Source organism: Anomaloglossus baeobatrachus, chromosome 3 (assembly GCF_048569485.1).
Source record: "Anomaloglossus baeobatrachus isolate aAnoBae1 chromosome 3, aAnoBae1.hap1, whole genome shotgun sequence".
Classification (NCBI taxonomy): Eukaryota; Metazoa; Chordata; class Amphibia; order Anura; family Aromobatidae; genus Anomaloglossus; species Anomaloglossus baeobatrachus.
The window spans coordinates 162,313,645-162,340,517 of NC_134355.1; the positions used below are offsets into that span (position 1 = coordinate 162,313,645).

Below are 26,873 nucleotides of genomic sequence, written 5' to 3' on the forward strand. Positions count from 1 at the left end.
CAAATTGTCTTGAAGTGAGTAATGAATATATCACTTGCTCTTATAAGGTGTATGTACCATTGGTTTCAAACCTTTGGCTTTCCAACTTTTGCGATCCTACATTCTCCAACATGCAAAAGCTGAAGATCCTTGAGTTGATGTCCACCATTATTTACGCCTGGATTTCTAGACCTAGTACTGAGTATCCTCTAAGAGTCTCTTTTAAAGTCAAATTCACTTAATTCAGGGAGGAAAATTCAATTGACATCAAATAAATTTGATATGACTTAAGGTGTTTTTTTTGGTCACACTACTTCGAGTATGTTGTTTTATCCCCCGGGAGACCCATTCAGAGACTGCGAGTGGATCTCCAAGGGGTGCCTGCACACATCATGCAATAAAGCAAGCCTGTGCTTTGTGGTTGTTGTTCCATGATCAAAATATCCAAGCACCCGCGATACTCAGCTGAGATCCGCAAGTACCCTGGTACTCGATCAAGTAATGAGCAGTGCCAAGCACGCTTACTCATCACTAGATAATAGACATCTAACTTTGCAAAAGATAGTAGTGACGGAAAGATTATTTTGAAATGGAGTCATTTGTAAGAAATATTATGCAGATATTATTGTAACAAAGAGTGGATAACAGACTATAAAAATATTACTTACATATGCAGTAGTCTATGGAAAGAAATTGGATTTTAGTTTGCCTTTTGCAATACCTTTAGGATATACAGTATGCCCACACTTGTGGTTTTCTTCTTATCATATAGCAGCCTTTTCTAGATGTAATATCTTTTTTATCGTTGGACAGAGATATCTGAACTCATCACATGTCAGGAGCATGCCCACAATGACCCGCTGGACTTTCAGATGACCTACCATTACTGTTTATTCATATAATGAGTATGACTGATTGGACGTTGTATTCAATATTCACTATATATTATGCTATTGAAAAGAAGATTAAAGGACAATTTCTGAAGTCTACAGATTTGTACAAGTGCCTGGATTTGAAAAAGAAGAATATATTTCTTATTTCAAAATGGTTCAATTTTGTGACTTCTGATAATAAAGTCATTTTCAGTAATAGCGCAATTTTTATCCATTCCATCTTCTTTTGAAAAATATATTTTCCCCATTTTCTTTTTTCTATTCTAAGATATATGTGTTTATTTATGACATATAAGATATCTATAGAAATCTATACAAACATTTAAATGTATAGATAGATATACATACAGAAAAGATTAGAACAGCACCACTAGTGTGTGAAAAAGGGGAGTGCAAGTCCCCTAAAGCAACCAACACCATGCCGTAGATAAAGGACAAAGAAGAGGCATCACTTCCAGTATACATGCCATGAAAAGCAGGACTTTAATAGCCCATTGGTGACGTTTCGGTTCAAATGAACTTTTCTCAATCAAAGATTTGTGCAGGAAGCAGAAATTTGTAGCCATATAATTAATCAGTACGTCATCACTTCATTAAATAGTTTGTACAAATACAGCTTAGCAACATAGCAAATGTGACGGCATGAAGGATCCAAATACTCAAGGGAGATATATGGGAATATCGCATAATGCATCCGATAGTTAGTCCTATAATGCATCTATAGTTAACCCAACCATACCTTGTGTAGGTACGTATTCACACACACAAGCCACACAGTGTATAGGACTAACAGACATGTTTCATTTCAAAATCCCAGCTCCCAGTATATTACTGAATATCCTTTAGTTTTATACACTGATACACTGCGTGGGTTGTGTGTGTAACGTAGCCAGGGGCGGTAGTCGTGGTCAAGGGCTGCGGTCCTCATCCGCATCGGCATGCCACAGACACGGGGTATAGAGTGGATAGTGGAGGTGTTACTTGTAAGCAGAAGTGCTTCTGGACTGCAAGAAGGCCTCTTAGGGTCCGATTCACATTCTGCGGTTCTCTGTGCAGAGTTACTTGAGACACCTTGACACCATATAAAAATAGAACAAAGTTTACTTGCAACAACTTCAGCACACCATTGCACTTCTCTTACAATGTGGTTCACACGCAATGTTTCATTAGGCATTTTCTTATCAATACCTTTCAGCTCTCCCATTACGGCTGCAGTCAGAGTCCCACCGGCTACCAAGGAGGATGAGGGTTTGACGCTTTGCTTTTGGGCGCTGTGCTATCCCCTCTGGATGGCTACGCTACTTTTTTTTTATATAACTCCTAGAGTCCTATTCCGGCAGTGTCAATGGCCCTGTTAGTCAACACCGACTCTGCTGACTGTCTGCACTGTTCACAATAGAGCGCTTGAGGAGAGTGCGCTTCCTGATCCCTTGTTCCACCTCACTTGAGCCTCCCTGCTGCAAGCTATATTACTGGTCACAATGTTTTTTCCTCTTTCACAGTCTTCTGCCTGTTCCTTCCTCTCCACACCACACTCTCCACTGTACTACATCTTCTTCATTACTTTTCACTGACTCCTCCCTATCTAATTAAACCAGGAAATGTTTCCCACTACTTCCCCTTTACTGTGGACCGGGATCTACTTGGCTAACCCTTTCCATCCTGCCATTATACCTCATGCCTTAGCTTCCCCTTCCAGCTAGGAAGCCCAGAACCAGTGACACCTAATGGTAGCTGGCAGTACTGGGACATAACCATATATGTAAGGAATTTGCATATCCTAGTATTACAATACATAGCAATACACTTTACACATTCTTGTAACACTCAGGATGTCTTCTAGGGGTCACAGGCCACAGCCCACTCTATTTCATGTGTTTGAATACACCCTCTGTCTCTGGATATACCTAGAGATAGAATAATCCATGTGACTGAGCGGAGTGGACTAACTATAGGATGCATTATACAATATTCCCATATATCTCCCTTGAGTGTTTGGATACTTTATGTTATCACGTTTGCTAAGGCCGGTTTCACATATCTGGCTTTTCGCCGGTTTGCCGGATCCGGCGCTCTCCCATACAGTGACTACAGTACAGTGACAGCGCAACAAGTGCCGGTCACATGCTGTCATGTGACCGGCGCATGTAACCCGGAAGTTACAGCGCTGTCACTGTACTGTATTGTCTGTACGGGAGAGCGCCGGATCCGGCAAACCGGCGAAAAGCCGGATGTGTGAAACCGGCCTTAGTTAATATATTGGCTTTGATTGCGCCAATTTGCAACTTTATATTTTGAAGGAGAATGGCATCTGCAATGAATTTTCATGCGGCCACCACTATATGTGGTGATATACAGCGCTCCCTGTTATAACGTGGTGTTTGAAGCCTCTGTCTATGGATAACGCAAGTGCTACAAAACTGCACGTGCTTGCGCATTTCTTCAGTAGCTGCCGTATGGTGTACTAATATGGCGGCCGCTGACTTCGGTTGGCATGTGTGCATACATCTTGTATGATTGCCTTCCTGGGTCATAGGCTGCACATGCTCTGTGTGGCATAGTAGACGCTGATATGGTGTCTGAATACATTACTGTGTGAATGTGCCTATACTACCTAGTTGAGTCTCCTCTATCATTATAAAACAAACACGTGATTAATTATATATCATACACAAGCACTTTTTACATGCACTTTTTATCTGTGATCAAATGACAGTTTTACTATGTATAATAGGCCCTTTATAGGTATACATTAGCCATAACATTAAAACATTAAAATCATTCATTCCCATAGCACCTGTCAGGTTGTGAACTTTCAGTTGATGAGGTTGACATGTTTAATCCTTCTATCTTTCCAGTTTTCTGCTTCTGAATGATTTAGTAGGGGCCAAATTGTGATGGGTAGATGACTCGGTCAGAGCATCTCTAAAATTGCAGGTCTTGTGGGGCGCTCCTGTTAAGTATTTAAATACTTACAAAAAAAAATAAAAAGTAAAAAATATATACCGTAATAATTTTGCATTTTTAGTATTTTGTGTATGATTTCTGTAAAAAGCTGAAAAATTAGAGGGTCAAGGGGCAATCTACAATGTCATCAGTATTTTCTTCATAATACAATACATGTGCTTGGGATAAAGGGTTGAATGATGGGGAGAACAATGAAAGGGACTCAAGTTGTATGAAAATGTCATTGTCTAGGTGGCGCAAACTACTTTTCGTGTCCAAGGTACTGGCAAACCTTGATATTTTCTCCCTACAATAGGCTCAAATTCATCACAGCTTGACTATAGAGCATGGAAATAGCATGGCCTGGCCTGATGAAACAAATTTTACAAATTTGCTCAGAAGAAATGGTCATGTAAATTTGCAGGTAAATTCGGTTGACAATGAGTCTGTTTGTTGGCAATGGGTTTTCTGGGTTTAACACTGAATAGTGGATTAATGTCTTGCACTATACATCAGCAGGTTTTGCTATGTAACCTGACAGCACCATGAGGTAGGGACAGAGTCCCTGATTCCAGTGATGCATCACTTAGTTTACTGGGTACAGCTGTAATAAAGAATGACATCTTTCTCTGCTGTAGATTGAGAAGAGTTCAGTTGTTGACCTGCATATAACCCCATATAACCAGCATATAATTTTATGTATACATTGTTATGTGTCAGAGAGCTGCTAATCAGTGCTGGGGGCATGGTTGGACTTCCCTGCAAGTGCCAACTTTCCTCCTGATAAAATACTGATTGTATTAAAACAGCAGAATAGAGCCCAACAAGTGATATATCGCTATAATCAGGGACTCTGCTCCTGCATTATGGTGCTCTCCAATTACATAGCAAAAACCTGATGACAAATTCCCTTTAAAACTGTGGATAATCAGTCAAATTTCTAGTTGCCACTTGTAGCTAGGTAATAGTGGTGCTCTGTAGCTGTGTACACCCTGCTAGCTAATAGGAAAAAATAACACAGCACTCACTTAAATATGCAATTAAAGTGCCATTAATAAGTCAGCATAATTAAACCGCAAGAACAGACAGCGTTTCTTTTTGTTCCAGACCTTTGTCCCATAGTATATAGCAGATTCAGGGCCCCGTCGTTCAGCCCCTATATCTGCTATGAACTATAAGGGGTACTTTGCACGTTGCGACATCGCTACTGCGATCTCGTCGTGGTCAAATCGAAAGTGATGCACATCCGGCGCCGGTAACGACGTCGCAACATGTAAAGCCTAGAAGCACTGATAAACGATCGCAAAAGCGTCGAAAATCGGTCATCTGTGTAGTGTCGGTCATTTCTATAATTTCGCTACAGCGACAGGTACGATGTTGTTCCTCGTTCCTGCGGCAGCACACATCGCTGTGTATGAAGCCGCAGGAGCGAGGAACATCTCCTTACCTGCGTCCCGCCTGCAATGAGGAAGGAAGGAAGTGGGCGGGATGTTTACATCCCACTCATCTCCGCCCCTTTGCTTCTATTGGCCGCCTGCCGTGTGACGTCGCTGTGACGCCGCACGACCCGCCCCCTTAGAAAGGAGGCGGGTCGCCAGCCAGAGTGACGTCGCAGGGCAGGTAAGTGCGTGTGAAGCTGCCGTAGCGATAATGTTCGCTATGGCAGCTATCACAAGATATCGCATGTGTGTACTATGTGCGGGTACTATTGCGCTCGGCATCGCTACCATCGGCTAGCAATGTCGCAGCGTGCAAAATACCCCTAAGAAATAGGCCATGACAAAGGTCTGGGACAATCCGAAATGTTGGCTGTCCTTTCTGTTTCATATGCTGACTTAGCAATACAACTTTAATTGTTCATTTAAAACTGGGGAGTCAATATACTGCAAGTAATAGTGTAGATTGCCAAGATCAATAGACATAAGTAATATTTCCCCTTCAATCAAAAAACTAAAGCTATCAATATTGACCACGTTTTACACCTTTGATTCATTGTATTTGGTAAAATCTATGGAGACGTGGCGTGAAAGTTCTTTAAACTTTTTTTTCATTCCTTTTATGATACATGTTCTTTCTGAAGTTTATGAAGGACAAATATATGGTTATGTAAACCCATAAAATGATTTTAATTGCTTATTTTCTTTTTGTTTATAATGATCTTGGAAGAGAGGCGCCACATTTACAATAAGTGTCTATTGCTTGGCAGGAAACATCTCGAGCAATTGTTATCATTAGATGATATGATACACATGGATCCCAATACACAGCATGAAACCACTTCCAAAAGTCATTTGGTCATGGAGCTTTTGGGAAGTGGTTAAATGTTAAAACACATAATGATATAATAAAATAACCAAGGAAAAATCAGTTATAAGCCCAAGAATAAAAGACTAGGGGGGCACTGAAGAAAAGGAACCAAAACAATAATGGTGAAATACAAAATACTTTTATTGAAATTAATAGAAAAGGTGAACAAAGGACAGACGGTGGAGGCAAAAAGATGGAATTTTCCCAATACAGAAAGAGCACACACAATTGATAAGACTGCTAATAGGGGTACAAGATGCCAAGGGAAGGAGACAAGGGGTGTAACACATCAATGATTAAATATCAACCCAAGAAACACTATTCCCATGGACATCTGTGAGGATCAATGAAGTAGTCATACCTTGAGACATAATGGAAAATAATAACGCAGCAGTCAGGTCAGTGGTGAGGGCGTGGCGCCTTGTTGCACGTTTCACCGATACCACGTCAGCAGTGAAGGTGATTATAGGATTTTTTTCTTTTTATGAGGGCAAACATGGGGAATGAAAAGGGTTGTCCAAGCAGTGAACAATCCCTTTAAGGAATGTCCACTGCTTGTACAAAAAGGAGCTTTCCATCACCTTTTTCTAAGCACTTTAATTCCCCCACCCCGCTGACATATCCATATGAGGGCTTGTTTTTTTGCCATGCAATCTACTACAAAACAGGAAAATAATTCCAAGTCTGTGAGAGTGCGAATAAATGCAATTCGGCAATTATTTTTAGAGTTTTGTTTTTCTGGCATTCATTGTTTGGAAAAAATTGTTTGGATCTGAAAATATGATTCTTCAGATCTGTATGATTACAGCGATAACAAACTTGCATAATATTTTTTTTATTTAAATGATAAAAAAAATAAGAGATTTATAGAAATATGTTTATTTGTGTTGTCATTTTCGAGAACCGCCATGCTTGATATTTTTGGATGATGAAGCTGTGTTAGGGCTTGCTTTTTGCGTGATGAGCTGATATTTACTTTTATTAATACCATTTTGTGGTATACATGACATTTTCATAGCTTCTTATGGATTTTTTTTGCAGAGTTGCACTGTCCAAATACACATCATTCTTTCTCCTTACTGTGGTTACCGATCCGGTTAATCTATTTTATATTTTGATACACGGGACATTTACTGCATGGTGTTATTAAATATATTTTTTGTATACATCTTTAATTTTATTGGAGAAATTTAGGTTTCTTTTTCTTTAATTTTTTAAAACTGCTGATCCCTAACTGTTATGGCAATTCTTCGGTACGCCGCATTATGTCATAAAAGAGCACAAGGAATGATATGCACCCGGGCTGTGAGCTGTAAATACCACTGTCAGAGACTGATAGCTGCATTTCACGGGTTAAAGAGAATCTGTCAGTAGACTGTCAGTCATTACATGATGTACACTGGTAATGCACCCTTTTATTTACAATAAGCTTTGGAAACAGATTCTCATGCAGATCTCTTTCATAGTTTAACAGTTCTTTTGCGTATAAGAAAAACATGTAATACAAAATTGGATTGCAGGTATCAAAGTATAATTTTACTCACCTCTCTATGACCTGCATGCCTATATAGACTTGGGAGGGATGATGCTACTGACAGGTTCCCTTATTCATATAGACTGTAAGGGTATGTGCGCATGTGTGCGTATTACATGCAGTTACACTGCGTTCTGCACCGCAGCGTAACTGCATGCGTCCTGCGTCCCCTGCACAATCTATGGAGATTGTGCAGGAGCCGTGCGCACGTGGCATGTTAGAACGCAGCGATTCGGCTGCTTGCCGAATCGCTGCATTCTAAGAAGTGACATGTCACTTCTTTCGTGCGTTCTGCATGCTGTCTATAGGGAGAGGCAGCATGCAGAGCGCACAAATCTGCCGGCACCATGCGCTTCAGAACGCAGCTTTTCAGCTGCGCTCTGAAGCGCAAATTTTCGGTGCGGTGCAGAGCGCACACGTGCGCACATAGCCTAATGAAGTCATTCTTCAAAAAGTTAGAAAAGTGAATGTCACCTCTACCTGAATGAAGTGTCACAGCAGGGGATTCATGACGATATGGTGTAATTCATTAGGTAATAGTGCCCATGAATATTCAACTGTAGTGAGCGGCATAGAGAGTTGCTCCTTTTTGAAGATTCACATGACTTTCTTCAGTATAATTGCCTATCAAGTTTAAAGAAATCAATGCATTTGCCTCAAATTAGGCAAAGTCAATAAAGATATACAATATTTTTGCTAAAAATTAATATATTTGATGTTTTTAAGAAGGCACTTTCTATGCACAACCTACACTCTATCTGGCCAATATATTATATGATTTAATCTTATCATAAGTGTAAACAGGATAGTGGGTGAAGGTTAAGAAAACACGAGCACAGAGAGACATATTGTGGGAATTTAGGTGTGTTCCTGTAACTTAATTTTCTGATATAAAGCAGATACTATATCATTTCTGGAAAGCTTTAATTTTTGAAGACCAAGAACATCTCATGGAATCTAAGCTCATCAATCACAGAAGTTGGTGGGAAAACCAAGCCAAAGAGAGAACAGCCCAAAAAAAGCATTTCCATCATTTTTCAGTAGCTGGTAATCCACAAATATTTCAGGCAACCTTTAGGAGGATTTAGTCTTCTTTAGAAAACATGATAACCGTTATCAGAAACCGTGTCCAAAATATTTTTTTTTTCTAATATGTAATCCTAAGTGGATTCTGGAAATTTTAATCCCCTAAAGAGAATGACAAATGATGGTGAAATAATTTACTATTTGTTATGTAGGTTATCAATGCTGAAGACCCTTCTTGTGCAGTCTTATTCTCCGTAAACATTAAATTGTGTGCTAGAAACATTGACTGCCAAATAAGTAACTTAGTCATGTAAGTTAAATGTATTTTACGTGAGTGATCGTACATGTAATAGATTTAACCAATTGGATTGTACATGAACTCCACACCTTTGGCCCCTTGTTCTAGGATAATGAACATGTTATTCTCATTTGTCCTTTCAGTTAATCGTTTGCTATTTCCTTTACTGGCACCATAGCATCTATGTCGGGAGGGTGACCCCAACTTTGCTAAGTATGAATATTCATACTTTGTTGATTAACTCTACTTATACAGTTCATATTTAACTACATTTGTTCTATTCAGCTGATTTAAAAATTGTGATTGTTGAATAAACAGTGGTTTGTCAGCACCTCTCAAGCAAGAATTTCGACCGCTTTTAGTAAAAAGGATTGGACATGTTGTTTTTCAACATGCTCCATCCTATAATTTGCTATTCCATTTTAAGAAATATGCTCACTTTTCTGATGGTGAATGTGTATTTAAAGTCAGGACTATCTGATGTGTATAACTAGACAGACATTTGACCTGACAAATTAATTTAAACCGTGTAGCTATCATCTGACCTGCCACAATGCATTATTCTCTAGCACCATGAAACTGAATGTAGTTTGTGCATATCAGTATAGGGTGCATAGTTAGTACAAAATTAATAAGGCTCTGTGCACACCTTTTTTTCCTGTTCTTTTCGGAAAAGAATCTAAGAATCCCGGAATTCTGATGGACCCATAATTTGTTAGTATCTATTTGTAAACCGATCCAATATGTCTGCCTTAGCTCTATTATAAGCCAGATACATTATCCTAATTTCAACAAAACCTTTGGCATTTCATCAACCTCATCAAGTATTTTTTTTTCTTTTTTGTGTTTTTTTTTTTAATTTTTAAATATAGAGCATGTTATTGTTACTCCTAACTTCCTAGTAGTTTGGGTATAGCCAATAGTATAACAAATATAAAATCAATACCCATAGAATCAACAATTCTGTTCGTAGAATGATGGACAGACAAAGACATTCTGCATACATACATATTGATTGACAAATCCAGCAGATCACGCACCCACAGTACCAAAGATCTCAACTCCCCATATCGGAAGTGAAGTGGTAGGTATCTGAAATTACTGCTTACAGATATCAACCTATGAAGCACTAGTCTTTGGGCCGGTGAAACATCAGAAAATGTTGGGCAAACCCTTTAATTATAATGGGATTAGCTGATCAAAAAATTAAAATCAATATCTACATATGTTCACAGGAATCATGTGAAACAGTATGATGGATTTTGACATGCTTGTTGCCCTTGAAGGTAGGTGCTACCAGCTGTTCTTATTCCCCACCTCATATAGAAATAAAAAATGAAAGTTCCTTGAATTATTCAGAATTGTAGTAAACAGATTATATAATCTTGCCAATGTATATAGGCTATTTTCAGTAAACATCTGTTTCCAATGTAATATATAGTGAACAAACAAAATCCCTTTAAAACATCTCTTTAATTATATACTTATTAAAAATATTCCCAAGTGATTCACCCATACAACAATTATCTAGGGTGGTATAAATATACACCAGGGATGCCAATCCTAATCAGAGGATACAAATATATACAGTCAATGGTAGAGGACAAAGGAGGTTTGGGGTCCCACAAAGGGATTACAATTACCCTATTATAAACCTTCAACTGACTCCTTCCTACCAAGGGAGGTAGGAAGGAGTCAGTTGAAGGTTTATAATAGGGTAATTGTAGGGTTTTAAAGATTTTGTTTGTTCACTATATATACACTTTGACTATCCCAGAACGACTTTAAATTGTTAGCTCCAATGTAATATAATATAATAGTACATTCTTGATGTTGGTGACTGAAATATAACAATGTTGGATCTGGTTCTGTTTTTTGCCATTAAGCAAAATCTCTTATTGAATTTGAAGCCACACCACTTTTTCCAACACAGTCCACAAAAATATAGTGTTTGTCCCACGTGCTATCATTTTTACCATATTTAAATATTTCTCTTTATTTACAAAAAAAAACCCTGCACATGGCATCAGCAGGGAATATAAGTCTAATGGTCAAGCAGGAGGAGTTTGAAAATGACATAGTCCACATAATGTGGACCCTCAAAGATCATAGGCATGTGAGCTTTTAGATCAGATATTTCTATAACTATGGAATAATAATTTGGAGTAGGTTCACCCTTCTTTTCCACAAAACCTTTCTGGGAAGGTGCTATACTAAATTTTGGAATATACCTGAGGGATATAAATTCAGATACTAGTGGGTTCAGTTATGCATATTAGGAAATGAGAAAGGACTAATTATTTTCAATACTACTAATCCAAAAGGAAGAATTGGTATCAGATGGGGTTAAGATAAGTCGATGTGGGACGTATCTGCTGCAAAATGTCCTCCATGGCACTAAAGACCCCGTCACACACAACGAGATCGCTAAAGAGATCTTTGCTGAGTCACAGTTTCTGTGACGCAGCAACAATTTCGCCAGCGATCTCGTTATGTGTGACACCTAGCAGCGATCAGGCCCCTGCTGGGAGATCGCTAGTCATTGCAGAATGGTCCAGACCATTTTCTTCAAAGGTGATGTCCTGATGGGCAAGACATATCGCTGTGGTTGACACTGTGTGACAGGGTCCCAATGACCGCCGAGATCGTTACACAGGTCGCTACTGTGACCTGTATCATTACTGCGGCGTTGGTAAGGCCTGACTGTGGGACATCTCACCAGCGATCTCCCAGTGACTTACCAGCGATCCTTATCAGGTGGTATCGTTGTCGGGACTGCTGGTAAGTCGTTGTATGTGACTGGGCCTTATATCAACTAATTGTGTAGATATTTCTACCAACAGAAAATCCACAGCTCGTCCAACCCTTGTGAATAAAGGCGACGTTACACGCTACGATTTATCTGACGATCTCATTAGCAATGTGACACACCCAGATCGTAGTTACAATTTGCCGAGATTGCTCATAAGTCATTTATTAGCAGTCACACGTACACATCTCACAAACTACGCTAAATCGTTCAGCGATATATTGTTTGACCAAGGCAGTCATGTGGATGTTGTTCGTCGTTGGCAGGGTGTCAAACGTACCAATATGTCTGCTGCATTCCAAACGACGAACAATATTTTGAAACTGAACGACGTGTCAACGAGCAACGATTTTCAACCTATTTGCGATCGTTCGGAGTCGCTCATTGGTGTCACACGCAACGACGTCGCTAACGATGCCGGATGTGCGTCACTTGGCACTCGGCCCAGTGCGAGCCGCTTGCAATCTCTGAATGGCTCTCACTGGGGAGAAAAACAGTGTGTTCTGATGTAGTGTGTTAAAAAAACACCAAGAAAACCCCCTGGAAATTCTCTGTTTATGGCTAGCATTATGTGGGTGGAGACCCAAACTGCCCAATCAGGTACTTCCAATTGGGTTCAGGTCAAGTCCAGGTCCAGAACAGAACTTTATCTAAAGTCCCGTTGAACCTGCTGAACCCGAACTTCAACTGGTCCGCTCATCTCTAGCTATAACCCAATGATTGACATTATATTCCTATTAGTGTTAGTACTGGCATTGACTGAATGGTTCGAAACTGATATGTTTGGAGTGGAGTTGTAGTGTTTGTCTACTTTCAACCAAACTATTGAGTGGCTGGTATGTTTTATAGTACATGAACATACTATGTCATGGTAAATTGGTAGATTTATCCCCATGATAAGAGACCTAATAATGTCTATATTTGTTTTTAGGTATCAGAAAAGATCGCAGAGGAGGACGAATGATGAAACACAAACGTCAGAAGGAGGAGCAGGAGCAAAAGGGTGAAGGGAATACATCTGAAATAAGGACAACATCAATTTGGGTGAACCCCACTGTTAAAAGCATTAAATTGAGTCCAGTATTGTCATTGACAGCAGAACAGCTAATTAGTGCCTTAATGGAAGCTGAGCCACCCATTGTTTATTCGGAGCATGACTCAACCAAACCTCTTAGTGAAGCCTCTATGATGACACTGCTCACAAACCTTGCAGACAAGGAGCTGGTGCACATGATTAATTGGGCCAAAAGAGTGCCAGGTAGGTTTATTATAATAATGATAATAATAAGTTTTATTTCCATAGCGCCAACATATTCCGCAGTGCTTTACAATTCAGAGGGAACATGTACAGACAATATGAGACAATACAAAATACCAAACTTAAGATACCAAGAGGAGTGAGGGCTGTGCTCGTAAGCTTACAGTCTATAAGGAATAGGGGAGGCACAAAAGGTGAATGGGGGGGGGGGGGAGCTTGTTATATATGGTCCAGCCATCGATTTAATAGGGCATTCAAAACGAGCTGCGTGGACCAGTTGCCAGCTAGAATTTATACAGGTACAGACTGTAAAAAAAGTACATGGAGAGGAATGGAATCAGAAGATACAGGGGTCAAAAATTGGAAGTAAATTTTATGAAGAGAAGAAAGGGACTAGATTAGATCAGGGCAGTGAGGTGATAGGCTAGTCTAAAGAAATGCGTTTTTAGGGCCCGCTTAAAGGTGTGGATGTTGGGAATTAATCGGATGGTAGTGGTAATGATAATAGTAGTGTGTTCCAGAGTATAGGTGCAGCTCATGAGAAATCTTGAAGACGGGAGTAGGAGGTTCGAATTGTTGAGGATGTCAGTCTGAAGGCCCCATCACACACAGAGATAAATCTTTGGCAGATCTGTGGTTGCAGTGAAATCATGGACATATTGTTCCATTTGTACACAGCCACAAACCTGGCACTGATTGTCCACAATTTCACTGCAACCACAGATCTACCACAGATCTGGCACAGATTTATCTCTGTGTGTGACAGGGCTTTTAGGTCATTAGCAGTCGCAGATAAATTGAAAAACGTGAATATTTATTGTTATTTCATATTCAGTGCAGTTAAACGTTTCGGTCAGTGTATGACCTTTGTCAGTAACTGAAATAAATTTTGACAAAATAGTACAAAATTACAACTGAATAAGGTGCAAAAACTATGTACAAGAAAAATATAGACAAAATTGAAAAAAATAGCTTACAATACAGGGTATGTAGTAAAGTGTGAGAGAATCACACCACATCAGGAAGGATATAGAAAAGAAAACCAAAGGAAAATAGACCAATCTATAAGGGCTGAATCTTATAGATATATACTGTATAAATTTGTATCATGGTGGTTGGGAATTCATAGGGAAAATAAAGGAGCAGAAGGGTTGCTGTGTAAAAGGCAGTGATGAAAGGTAGAGAATAAACAGGGGAGTAGGAGATGTCTGATAAGGATTACTATGAAGTGTTAAAAGGATTACTGCAGGAGTTCCTATCTTACCTAGCACATGAAATTAACAAATGTGCAGGATATCTGGCTTCACAAGTCAGGGATAGCTGTTGGTATACTAAATATAATGAAAAGAATGTTAACCCCTTCACGACCCATGACGGATATATCCGTCATGGATCATGTGAGGTTAATCCTCGCCCCCTGCTGTGGGCAGGCCGCGGCGTTCCGCACACACATCAGCTGATTTCAACAGTTGACATATGTGCCTGCAAGTTACGAGTGGAATCGCTTTCCACCCGCAACTTTTAACCCCTTACAAAATCTGACAGCGAGATGTATATGCGCGCGGCCATTACTTTTATTGACCGCCGCCCCACCGGAAGTCACGTGCGTGATCACGTGACTTCCGGTAGTTGCCATGGTAGCACAGGGTCATGTGATGATGCCTGTAGCTAACATGAGTCACTTTCTCTCAGTGTCGGCATAGTTCCGGCATTGACAGTTAGGCTATGTCCGCACTTTGCTTTTTACCTGCTTTTTACCTGCTTTTTTTGCTGCTTTTTCAACTGCAGCGTTTAATGCCAAAATGGATGTGTTCTGCTTTTCAAGCATAGTCTATGGGAATTTGGGTTTCTTGTCCGCACTATGCTGTTTAAAATGCTGCCTTTTTGTGGCAGAAATTTGGGCAAAAACTCTGCTTTTCAAAGAAGCAACATGTCAAGTGTTTTTGCCATTTGGGTTTTGCACTGCAAAGCAGACTTTTTGCCCAAATTTCTGCCACAAAAAGGCAGCATTTTGAACAGCATAGTGCGGACAAGAAACCCAAATTCCCATAGACTATGCTTGAAAAGCAGAACACATCCATTTTGGCATTAAACGCTGCAGTTGAAAAAGCAGCAAAGAAGCAGGTAAAAAGCAGGTAAAAAGCAAAGTGCAGACATAGCCTAAAGCAGCATATCTGCAGTTCTCAGCTCTGTAGCTGAGATCTACAGATATGGATGAGTGATCAAATGATCCTTATACTCCCCTAGGGAAACTAGTATAATAAAAAAAAAGTAAAAAAAAGTTTTAAAAAATAATAAAAAAAACCCTAAAAGTTCAAATCTCCCCCCTTTTGCCCCATTGAAAATTAAAGTGTTAAAAAAATAAAAAAATATACACACATTTGGTATCGCCGGATTCAGAAAGGGATTAGCTAGTTTCCCCTGAGGCTTACCTAATGATTAAGCGTCATTACTCACCGTCTGTAACAAGCGGTATCCGCCGCTGTGTGGTAGAAAGAACTGTGTGAAGTGTCAGGTTTAAGAACTGGTGTGAGCCAATCAGAGGCAGGGGGCAGAGCTAGCCATGCTGCATGTTAATGACGTTAGTGAGAGCTCGGTTGGATCAAGATCTATTATATTAGATCTGTTTTATACAGGCTTTCACCTACTCCTTTGTTAAAACCTAAGTGCTCCTTTCTAACCTATGCACATGCGCCCACCTATCCTATCCATGTCCTCTCCTTAAGTTTCTTAGCTTTTTCTATAGGATTACCACGCATACGTTTATCCTGCATGGCAATACTGAATTCTGACAGCACACATAGGAAGGCTTAATACACCCATTTATAGCTGATTGGCTTGATCCAACCGAGACCTCACTAATGTCATTAACATGCCATGTGGCTAGCTCCGCCCCTTGCCTCTGATTGGCTCACGCCAGTTCTTAAGCCTGACACTTCACACAGTTCTTTCTACCACACAGTTTCAATTTATCTGGGAGTGCCTCGTACTTATTAACTCACTATATGGTTTAGAAACCTACGTGAGCACCCCATATACGGAACTCTATAATTGTGTAAGTGCCTTATCCTATTGAACTGTTATGTCATTAGCAGAGCGGAGGGCACGGGTGGGGTGATAGACAGATGAGGGAGGTGCGGAACCATGGAGAGCTTTGTGAGTGAGAGTGATAAGTTTATGTTGGATTCTGTAGCGGATAGGCAAACAGTGTAATTTTGTAAGTTCACTATGCTGTAAAAATGACATGTTAGTGGGAACCTGTCAAGGGAGTTTAACGTATAACATAATAGGAGAAGAGATGGTTGGATAGATTCACAGGACTCTGGTGCATTTGGCCAAGGTCGTAGTTTATGGACCGGACACTCACTTACATTCTGGCATTACCAGCACAGCATTTTACTAGCTGATCTGGTGCGGTGTACGATGTTCACTATTAGACGGGGATAGTCCTTTTGTCCAAGCAAACCTATATTTAAAAAAGTATTGTGAAAATGTTCAGGATTTAAAGCATAAGTTCTTGTATATTACAAAATTGTATAGCCTTTTATTATACATTTGTATAAAACATGTGAACTGTTTTATCAAAGAAGAAATAATACTGTTTCATCAAAGAAGAAATAATAACACATTTGTTGATTTGGGAAAATTTAAGGCTATGTTCTCATGATGAGCTTTCCATGTTGCAGATTTTCTACACCTATTATGTAAATTTGGTTACATGTATTGTTTCATTGCTTTTTAGTGTGTTTTTGTAGCTTTGTTTTTGATACTTCCAGGTACTTGGCTTTGATAAAAATGTTATTGATATAGTCGTATGCGTATTACATGCATATTTGATGCGTTTCTGCTACAGAAATGCACTATGTAAGCCAAGTGTATGGGAAAAATCTGCACATAATATTCAGCATTCTCAGAAAAGAAACTGACGTTGTGGATCTGAAACACGCACCGCAGGTCACTTTACATTGAGTAAAAAAGAAGCACATGAGCTTTCTATATATCCCATCTACTTTAGGCCCCCTTCACACATCCGTGAAACACGTGCGTGTTTGGTCCGTTTCCGTATGTACCGGAGACACGGACACACGTGCTCCAATGTTATTTAATGTTTGTAGTTACACGTGCGTTATTCTGTACGGTGCGTGTGTCCGTGTGCGTGAAACGTATGTGTATCCGTATAGCACGGATGCATGTCCGTTTTCTGCACGCAACATGCACACACGCACCCAATAAAAGTCTCTATGGTTCCGTGAGCACATGTACGTGACACGGATGCATCTCCATATGCTCCGTGTATGTTTTGTGCTTTTTTTCTAGCGATGTCAATCTTTTTTTTTTTTCTGTGCATGTCAGTCAATCTCCCTCAGTCCGTCAGTCGGTCTCTCTCTCTGTCGGTCGGTCTCTCTGTCTTGTCTGTCCCTCTCTCAGTCTGTCGGTCAGTCTCCCCCCTCTCTCATACTCACCGTTCCCCGATCACTGCCGCGGCGCTGCACAGCTGTTAAAAAAACTCTGGCGGCTTTTACTATATTGAAAAAGCCGACCGCTCATTAATCCATCTAGTATTCCCTGCTTTCCCCGCCCACCGGCACCTATGATTGGTTGCAGTGAGACACGCCCCCCACGCTGAGTGACAGCTGTCTCACTGCAACCAATCACAGTCGCCGGTGGGCGGGTCTATACTGTGCAGTAAAATAAATAATTAAATAATTTAAAAAAACGGCGTGCGGTCCCCCCAATTTTTATACCAGCCAAGATAAAGCCATACGGCAGAAGGCTGGTATTCTCAGGATGGGGAGCCCCACCTTATGGGGAGCCCCAAAGCCTAACAATATCAGCCAGCAGCCACCCAGAATTGTCGCATCCATTAGATGCGACAGTTCTGGGACTCTACCCGGCTCTTCCCAATTTGCCTTGGTGCGTTGGCAATCGGGATAATAAGGAGTTAATGGCAACAACCCATAGCTGCCACTAAGTCCTAGATTAATGATTGCAGGCGTCTATGAGACACCCCCAATGATTAACTTGTAATTTAAAGTTAATAAACACACACAGTGAAAAAATCCTTTATTTGCAATAATAAACACTAACAAATACCCTCGTTCACCATTTTATTAAGCCCCAAAAACCCATCCATGTCCAGCGTAATCCACAGAGGTCCCGCGTCGCTTCCAGCTCTACTACATGAAGGTGACAGGAGCTGCAGTAGAACACCGCTGCTCCAGTCAGCTCCACACAGCAACTGAAGAGAGTCGCGCGATCAGTCATAATGTCACTCAGGTTACTCGCGGCCGCCGCTGGATCCTCCAACTGTGACAGCAAGTCGCCCGAGTGACAGCGATGAAGTCACAGGTGAGTTGCGGTCTCGGGTGGAGGATCCAGCTAGCCGCGGGTAACCTGAGTTACGGCTAATCGCGCTGCTCACTTCAGTCACTCAGGGGATTAGCGGTCACCGTTGAGTCCTTCACGGGTGACCGCTAATCAGTACGCGACAAACAGACAGAGCCGCGGATGACAATGAAGTCGGGTACAGTTCACCTGAGTTCATTCTCATTGCGCGACTCTGTCTGCTGTCAGCAGGTATGTATCAACGACATTGTGCATCACATACGGAACATTTCACACGGGCAACACACGGACATGTCATTTACGTATCTCACGCACACACGGACATTCCACACGCACACATAGCTAGCATACGCCATTCACACGGAGGCCACACATACCATAAAAACAGACATAAAAATGGAACACGGACCCGAAAAACATAATGTAACATACGTGCGTGTTTTTCACGGACGTGTGAAGGGGGCCTTAATGGAACTGGAAGACACTAACTACGCAGTGTGGAAAACTCACCAAAAACTTTTCGTTGGCAGACAGCCTAAGGATAGAAAAATAGCGTCCTTTGCCTGAAATGCAATTTGCTATTTCTTCAGAAGGCAGGACATCAGAGTATTTTTAGTGTGCAGTAATACAAACTTTGGGCAGTAATAAAACAAATATGTACAGTAATACAAAATATTGCAACCGGAAAGTAATATGAGGACAACAGCTCCCAGAATGCCCTGGCTGTTGTTATGATATTAGAGAAAATTACAGCCTGAAAATCAAATTAGAGGGAAGGAGGGAATATAAAGAGAAATACAAAACCCAGCATGTCCAGGCTATGTGACAGTGATATCGCAAGGAGGGTATATACTAACTAGAACTATAGAAATACAGCTATCTCCCAGCATTCCCCAGGTTCAGAGAGCACTAACCACATGAGGAGATGGTCTGTTTCACTTTCTTTCCCAGTGTCTGCACAGAGGCTCCGCCCCCTCAGGTCACGTAATGGTGACATCATCCCAGGCCCTTCTCCACATATCTCCACACTGGTGACCAGTGTCACCATTTGTCTACAAGCTGCACAGGCACTTGGCCATGCAGCTAGAAAGGCAGCTCTTATCTGTACTACTAGTAGCACACTAGGGGTGTACTTACCTCTTAGAGGAGATTCTAGCTAGAGTACAGTATGAGTGGTACGGCAGCCAAATACCAATTTTTGCAGTAATAAAAATTGCTTTAAAAAAAACCTCTGCAGAGCATTATTTATTGCCAGAGATGGAACAAAGAGAACTCACGTACATGGCTGTGTATCACAGTGTAGGAATAAGGAACCTATTAAAGTTGGTTGCATTTATTTGAGAAGATGCGGATATTTTGTAAATCACTCCATGAGAATTCAGCAAGACTGTGGCTGGCTGGTCGTTATTTTATTCAATCGTAGAAGGCTAGGAAAAGGTTAAAATAAACAGTAAAAATAACACTCACCTTACCACTACTGCTCACGTTCCTGGCCACCTCCACTGCATGCTGTCTCCCGTATGGTCCTTGCCACCTCTTGTTTCTGCCCTTGCACACTGAAACCTAAAAAACCCCTTCACACTAAAGGGCCATTTACACGCTGCGATATCGCTAACGATATATCGTCGGGGTCACGGTGTTTGTGACGCACATCCGGCGTCGTTAGCGACATCGCAGTGTGTAACCCCTATGAGCAACCTTAAACGATCGCAAAAGAGCAAAAATCATTGGTCTGTGACACGTTGTTCAAAAACCAAAAATGATTGTCTGGTCAGTAGCGAGGTTGTTTGTCGTTCCTGCGGCAGCACAAATCGCTATTTGGGACACCGCAGGAACGAGGAACAACCTCGTACCTATGGGCGCCCACAATGAGGAAGGAAGGAGGTGGGCAGCATGTCCCGGCTGCTCATCTCCGCCCCTCCTCTGCTATTGGGCGCCCGCTTAATGACGCCACAGTGACGTCGGTATGACGCCGAACGCACCTCCCCCTTGAAGTAGGGATTGTTCGGCGGTCACACCGACATCACTGTAAATGTATGTGCATGTGACGCTGCCATAGCGATAATGTTCGCTACGGCAGCGATCACCAAATGTCGCACGAGTGACGGGGGCGTGTGCCCGTGTGACGGGGGCGTGTGCACGACATCGCTAGCTATCGCTAGTGATGTCGCAGCGTGTAAAGCACCCTTATGCTGAGACACCCACGACCAAGCCTGGGATGCCTCGGCACATGCGAGTTATAAGATGTTATGTTACTATTAGAAGTAATAGTGTAAACTGCTGTAATGGCTGCCATATATAGGAAGCAATAGGATAGCACAACATGTGGATACATATATTTTTGTGTAATGCATAAACAGTAAATGTCCACAAGGGTGGCAACAGTATGGTAAAATAAGATTTGGGATGTCAGACAAATATTTTCACGGTTGCTGCAGCTTTTAAGGTTCTGCAGATATATAATAATAAGAGCTTTAAAATGCTACTCAAAAGGTCAAATGCAGAAGAAAATGTGTATTTTTATGTGTCCTTGACTGTAAAGATTTATTCATCTCGGAAGACACAGTCCTGAAGGAATCTTAATACCAACCTACAGCTTGGCAGCTAATGCCTCAAACTCAAAAAGTTCAAATACAGTATGTACCGTAATTATCACGGCCTGTTATATTTACCGTGTGGTATTACACTGAACAAAAATGTAAACACCACACTTTGGTTTTTGTTCCCATTTTTCATGGGCTGAACTCAAAGATCTAAGACTATTCCTTGTACACAATAGGCCTTTGTTCTCTACAGTATTGTTCACAAATGTGTCTGAGGCCCCCTTCACACGTCCGTGAAAAACACGCACGTGTGTTACGGGCCGTTTTTCGGGTCCGTGTCCCATTTTTGTGTCCGTTTTTATGGTCCGTGTGGCACCTGTGTGAATTGCGTATGCTAGCCGTGTTTGTGTGCAGAACGTCCGTGTGTGCGTGTGGAATTAACGTGTATGTGTACGTGGAATGTCCGTGTGTAATGTCCGTGTGTGTGATGCACAATGTCGTTTATAAATGTCGGCTGACAGCAGACAGAGTTGCGCGATGAGAATGAACTCGGGTGAACTTCACCCGACTTCATCCTCATACCGCGGCTCTGTCTGTGTCGAGTACTGATTAGCGGTCACCTGTGAAGGATTCACCGGTGACCGCTAATCCCCCGAGTGACTGAAGTTTCCCCCCCTCTCTCATACTCACCGTTCCTCGATCCCCGGCGCGGCCCTGCACGGCATTCACACTGCTGCGGCGGCTTTTACTATTTTGAAAAAGCCGGCCGCTCAATAAACAATCTCTTATTCCCTGCTTTCCCCGCCCACCGGCGCCTATGATTGGTTGCAGTGAGACACGCCCCCACGCTGAGTGACAGGTGTCACACTGCACCCAATCACAGCAGCCGGTGGGCGTGTCTATACAGTGCAGTAAAATAAATAAATAAATAATTAAAAAAAAACGGCGTGCGGTTCCCCCCAATTTTAATGCCAGCCAGATAAAGCCATACGGGTGAAGGCTGGTATTCTCAGGATGGGGAGCTCCACGTTATGGGGAGCCCCCCAGCCTAACAATATCAGTCAGCAGCCGCCCAGAATTGCCGCATACATTATATGCGACAGTTCTGGGGCTGTACCCGGCTCTTCCCGATTTGCCCTGGTGCGTTGGCAAATCGAGGTAATAAGGAGTTATTGGCAGCCCATAGCTGCCAATAAGTCCTAGATTAATCATGTCAGGCGTCTATGAGACACCCTCCATGATTAATCTGTAAATTACAGTAAATAAACACACACACCCGAAAAATCCTTTATTAGAAATAAAAACACAAACATATACCCTGGTTCACCACTTTAATCAGCCCCAAAAAGCCCTCCATGTCCGGCGTACTCCAGGATGGTCCAGCGTCGCTTCCAGCGCTGCTGCATGGAGGTGACCGGAGCTGCAGAAGACACAGCCGCTCCTGTCACCTCCACGCAGCTAATGAAGACAGCCGGCGATCAGCTGAGCTGTCACTGAGGTTACCCGCTGTCACTGGATCCAGCGGTGGCCGCGGGTAACCTCAGTGACAGCAGCTGATCGCGCGGCTGTCTTCATTAGCTGCGTGGAGGTGACCGGAGCGGCGGTGTCTTCTGCAGCTCCGGTCACCTCCATGCAGCAGCGCTGGAAGCGACGCTGGACCATCCTGGAGTACGCCGGACATGGAGGGCTTTTTGGGGCTGATTAAAGTGGTGAACCAGGGTATATGTGTGTGTGTTTTTATTTCTAATAAAGGATTTTTTCGGGTGTGTGTGTTTATTTACTGTAATTTACAGATTAATCATGGAGGGTGTCTCATAGACGCCTGACATGATTAATCTAGGACTTATTGGCAGCTATGGGCTGCCAATAACTCCTTATTACCCCGATTTGCCAACGCACCAGGGCAAATCGGGAAGAGCCGGGTACAGCCCCAGAACTGTCGCATATAATGTATGCGGCAATTCTGGGCGGCTGCTGACTGATATTGTTAGGCTGGGGGTCTCCCCATAACGTGGAGCTCCCCATCCTGAGAATACCAGCCTTCAGCCGTATGGCTTTATCTGGCTGGCATTAAAATTGGGGGGAACCGCACGCCGTTTTTTTTTAATTACTTATTTATTTATTTTACTGCACAGTATAGACACGCCCACCGGCTGCTGTGATTGGGTGCAGTGTGACACCTGTCACTCAGCGTGGGGGCGTGTCTCACTGCAATCAATCATAGGCGCCGGTGGGCGGGGAAAGCAGGGAATAGGAGATTGTTTAATGAGCGGCCGGCTTTTTCAAAATAGTAAAAGCCGCCGCAGCAGTGTGAATGCCGTGCAGCGCTGCGCCGGAGATCGGGGAACGGTAAGTATGAGAGAGGGGGGGAAACTGACCGACAGACTGTGAGAGAGGGACAGACAGACAGAGAGACCGACAGAGAGACAGAGAGACCGACCGACGGACTCAGGGAGATTGACCGACATACACAGAAATAGAAAGAATAGCCGACATCACTAGAAATAAAAACACCAAACGGACACGGACTATAGGTAGATGCATACGTGTTTACTAACGTGTGTGCACATACCCATAGACTTTCATTGTGTCCACGTGTGCGTGCTCCGTGCAGATAACGGACATGCATCCGTGAAAAACGCAAACACATACGGATCACGGACACGCACACACGGACATAATGAAATAACGGACGTGTGACCACAATCATAGATTAACATTGGTGCACGTTTGGCCGTGTCTCCGGTATATACGGAAACGGACCAAACACGCACGTGTTTCACGGACGTGTGAAGGGGGCCTGAATCTGTGTTAAGGTACCGTCACACTAAGCAGTGCTCCAGCGATCCCACCAGCAACTTGACCTGGCAGAGATCGCTGGAGCGTTGCTACACGGGTTGCTGGTGAGCTGTCAAACAGGCAGATCTCAACAGCAACCAGTGACCAGCCCCCAGCCAGTAGCGACGCGTGGAAGCGATGCTGCGCTTGGTAACGAAGGTAAATATCGGGTAACCAACCCGATATTTACCTTGGTTACCAGCGCACACCGCTTAGCGCTGGCTCCCTGCACTCCTAGCTAGAGTACACATCGGGTTAATTACCCGATGTGTAGTCTGGCTATGTGTGCAGGGAGCCGGCACTGACAGCGTGAGAGTGGCGGATGATGGTAGCAAAGGTAAATATCGGGTAACCAAGGAAAGGGCTTCTTGGTTACCCGATATTTACATTGGTTACCAGCGTCCGCAGACGCCGGCTCCCTGCTCACTGCACATTCAGTTGTTGCTCTCTCGCTGTCACACACAGCGATGTGTGCTTCACAGCGGGAGAGCAACATCTGAAAAATGGTCCGGGACATTCAGCAACGACTGGCGACCTCACAGCAGGGGCCAGGTTGTTGCTGGATGTCACACACAGCAACATCGCTAGCAACATCGCTGTTGCATCATAAAAGTCATGCCTCAGCAGCGATGTTGCTAGCGATGTTGCTTAGTGAGACGTGGCCTTAAGTGAGCACTTCTCCTTTGCTGAGATAATCCATCCACCTCCAGGTGTGGCATATCAAGATACTGATTACACAGCATGAGTATTGCACAGGTGTGCCTTAAGGTGGTGTCACACACAGCGATGGCGACAACAACGTCGCTGCTAAGTCACCATTTTCTGTGACGTAGCAGCGACGGCCCATCGCTGTCGCTGTGTGTGACATCCAGCAACGACCTGGCCCCTGCTGTGAGGTCGCCAGTCGTTGCTGAATGTCCTGCTTCATTTTTTGGACGTTGCTCTTCCACTGTGAAGCACACATCGCTGTGTGTGACAGCGAGAGAGCGACGAACTGAAGCGAGCAGGGAGCAGGGAGCCGGCTTCTGGCAGCCTGCGGTAAGCTGTAACCAAGGTAAACATCGGGTAACCAAGCGAAGTGCTTCACTGGTTACCCGATATTTACCTTAGTTCCTAGCGTCCGCCTCTCTCAGGCTGCCAGTGCTGGCTCCCTGCTCTCTGCACACGTAGCCAGAGTACACATCGGTTAAAAAAGCAAAGGTTTGCTTATTAACCCAATGTGTACTCTGGCTAGGAGTGCAGGGAGCCAGCACTAAGCGGTGTGAACTGGTAACCAAGGTAAATATCGGGTAACCAGCGAAGCATTTTACTTGGTTACCCGATATTTACCTTAGTTACCAAGCACAGCATTGCTTCCATGCGTCGCTGTTGGCTGGGGGCTGGTCACTGGTCGCTGGTGAGATCTGCCTGTTTGACAGCTCACCAGCGACCATGTAACGACGCAGCAGCGATCCTGATAAGGTCAGGTCATCAGTCGTGATCGCTGCTGCGTCGCTACGTGTGACCCTAGCTTTAGACTGGCCACAATAAAAGGGCACCATAAAATGTGCAGTTTACAGTATTGAGTTGATTTGGGGGGTTTGAAAACCAGTCAGTATCCAGTGTGAGCACCGTCTGCTTCAGGCAGTGGAACACGTCTCCTTGGCATAGAGTTGATCAGGTTGTTGATTGTGGCCTGTGGAATGTTAGTCGATGTTTCTTCAATGGCTGTGCAAAGTTGCTGGATATTGGCAGAAACCTAAACACACTGTTGTATACGTCAATGCAGGGCATCCCAAACATATTTGTGACCAATATTTGAGAGAAAAAGACCTTTTGTATAAATAGAAAAAGTCTTAGATCTTAGGGGCCCTTTGCACACTACGACATCGCAAGCCGATGCGATGCCGAGCGCGATAGTCCCCGCCCCCGTCGCAGCTGCGATATTTTGTGTTAGCTGCTGTAGCAAAAATTATCGCTACGGCAGCTTCACATGCACTTATCTGCCCTGCGACGTCGCTCTGGCCGGCAACCCGCCTTCTTCCTAAGGAGGCGGGTCGTGTGGCGTCACAGTGACTTCACACGGCAGGCGGCCAATAGAAGCGGAGGGGCGGAGATGAGTGGGACGTAAACATCCCGCCCACCTCTTTTCTTCTGCATTGCAGACGGGACGCAGGTAGGAGATGTTCCTCGCTCCTGCGACTTCATACACAGCGATGTGTGCTGCCGCAGGAACGAGGAGCAACATCGTACCGTCGCTGGAGCCAAAATAATGAAAAGGACCGACACTACACCGATCATACGATACCAACGCTTTTGCGCTCGGTAATCGTAGTTAAAACAATTTACATACTACGATGTCGAGAGCGACGCCGGAAGTGCGTCACTTTCTATTTGACCCCACCGACATTGCACCTGCGATGTCGTAGTGTGCAAAGGGCCCCTTAGAGTTCAGCTCATCAAAAATGGGAGCATAAATAAGTGTTGTGTTTTATATTTTTGTTCAGTGTAGGTTATGCAAATTTAACCTCTTCACAACACATGACGTACTGGGTACGTCATGGATCGTGTGAGGTTAATCCCCTCGCGCTGCCGTGAGTAGTCCGCGGCAATCCGCGGACATGTCAGCTGATTTCAACAGCTGACGTGTGCCTGCCAGGTGTGATTGGAATAGTGTTCCACCCGCACCTATTAATCCCTTACATCTCACTGCCAAAATCTGATAGCGAGATGTATCAGCATGCTGCCATAAGCATAACTTACCCACTCCCATTGGAAGTCACGTGACGTGATCACGTGACTTCCGGTGGTTGCCATGGTAGCACAGGGTTATGTGATGACTCCTGTAGCTATCATAAGTCACTTTCTCTTAAGGGGGCTTTACACAGTAGCGATATCGCTAGCAATTTGTAGCGATAGCGAGCATGTAAGTACCCGACCCCGTCGCGCATGCGATTGTTTGTGATCGCTGCCGTAGCGAACATTATCGCTACGGCAGCGTCACATATACTTACCTGGTCGGCGGCGTCGCTGTGACTGCCAAACAATCCCTCCTTCAAGGGGGAGGGACGTTCGGCATCACAGCGACGTCACCGCAACGTCACTAAGCGGCCGGCC

General features: G+C 43.2%; 1 protein-coding gene across 1 annotated transcript in view; it reads left to right on the forward strand.

The window, feature by feature from the left end:
* Positions 1-26,873, forward strand: part of ESR1 (estrogen receptor 1) — a 250,285-nt gene that overhangs the window by 154,231 nt on the left and 69,181 nt on the right. The window contains exon 4 of the mRNA XM_075338163.1: positions 12,724-13,050. Coding sequence (XP_075194278.1) covers positions 12,724-13,050 — 327 coding nt within the window. The remainder of the gene's footprint in view (positions 1-12,723; positions 13,051-26,873) is intronic.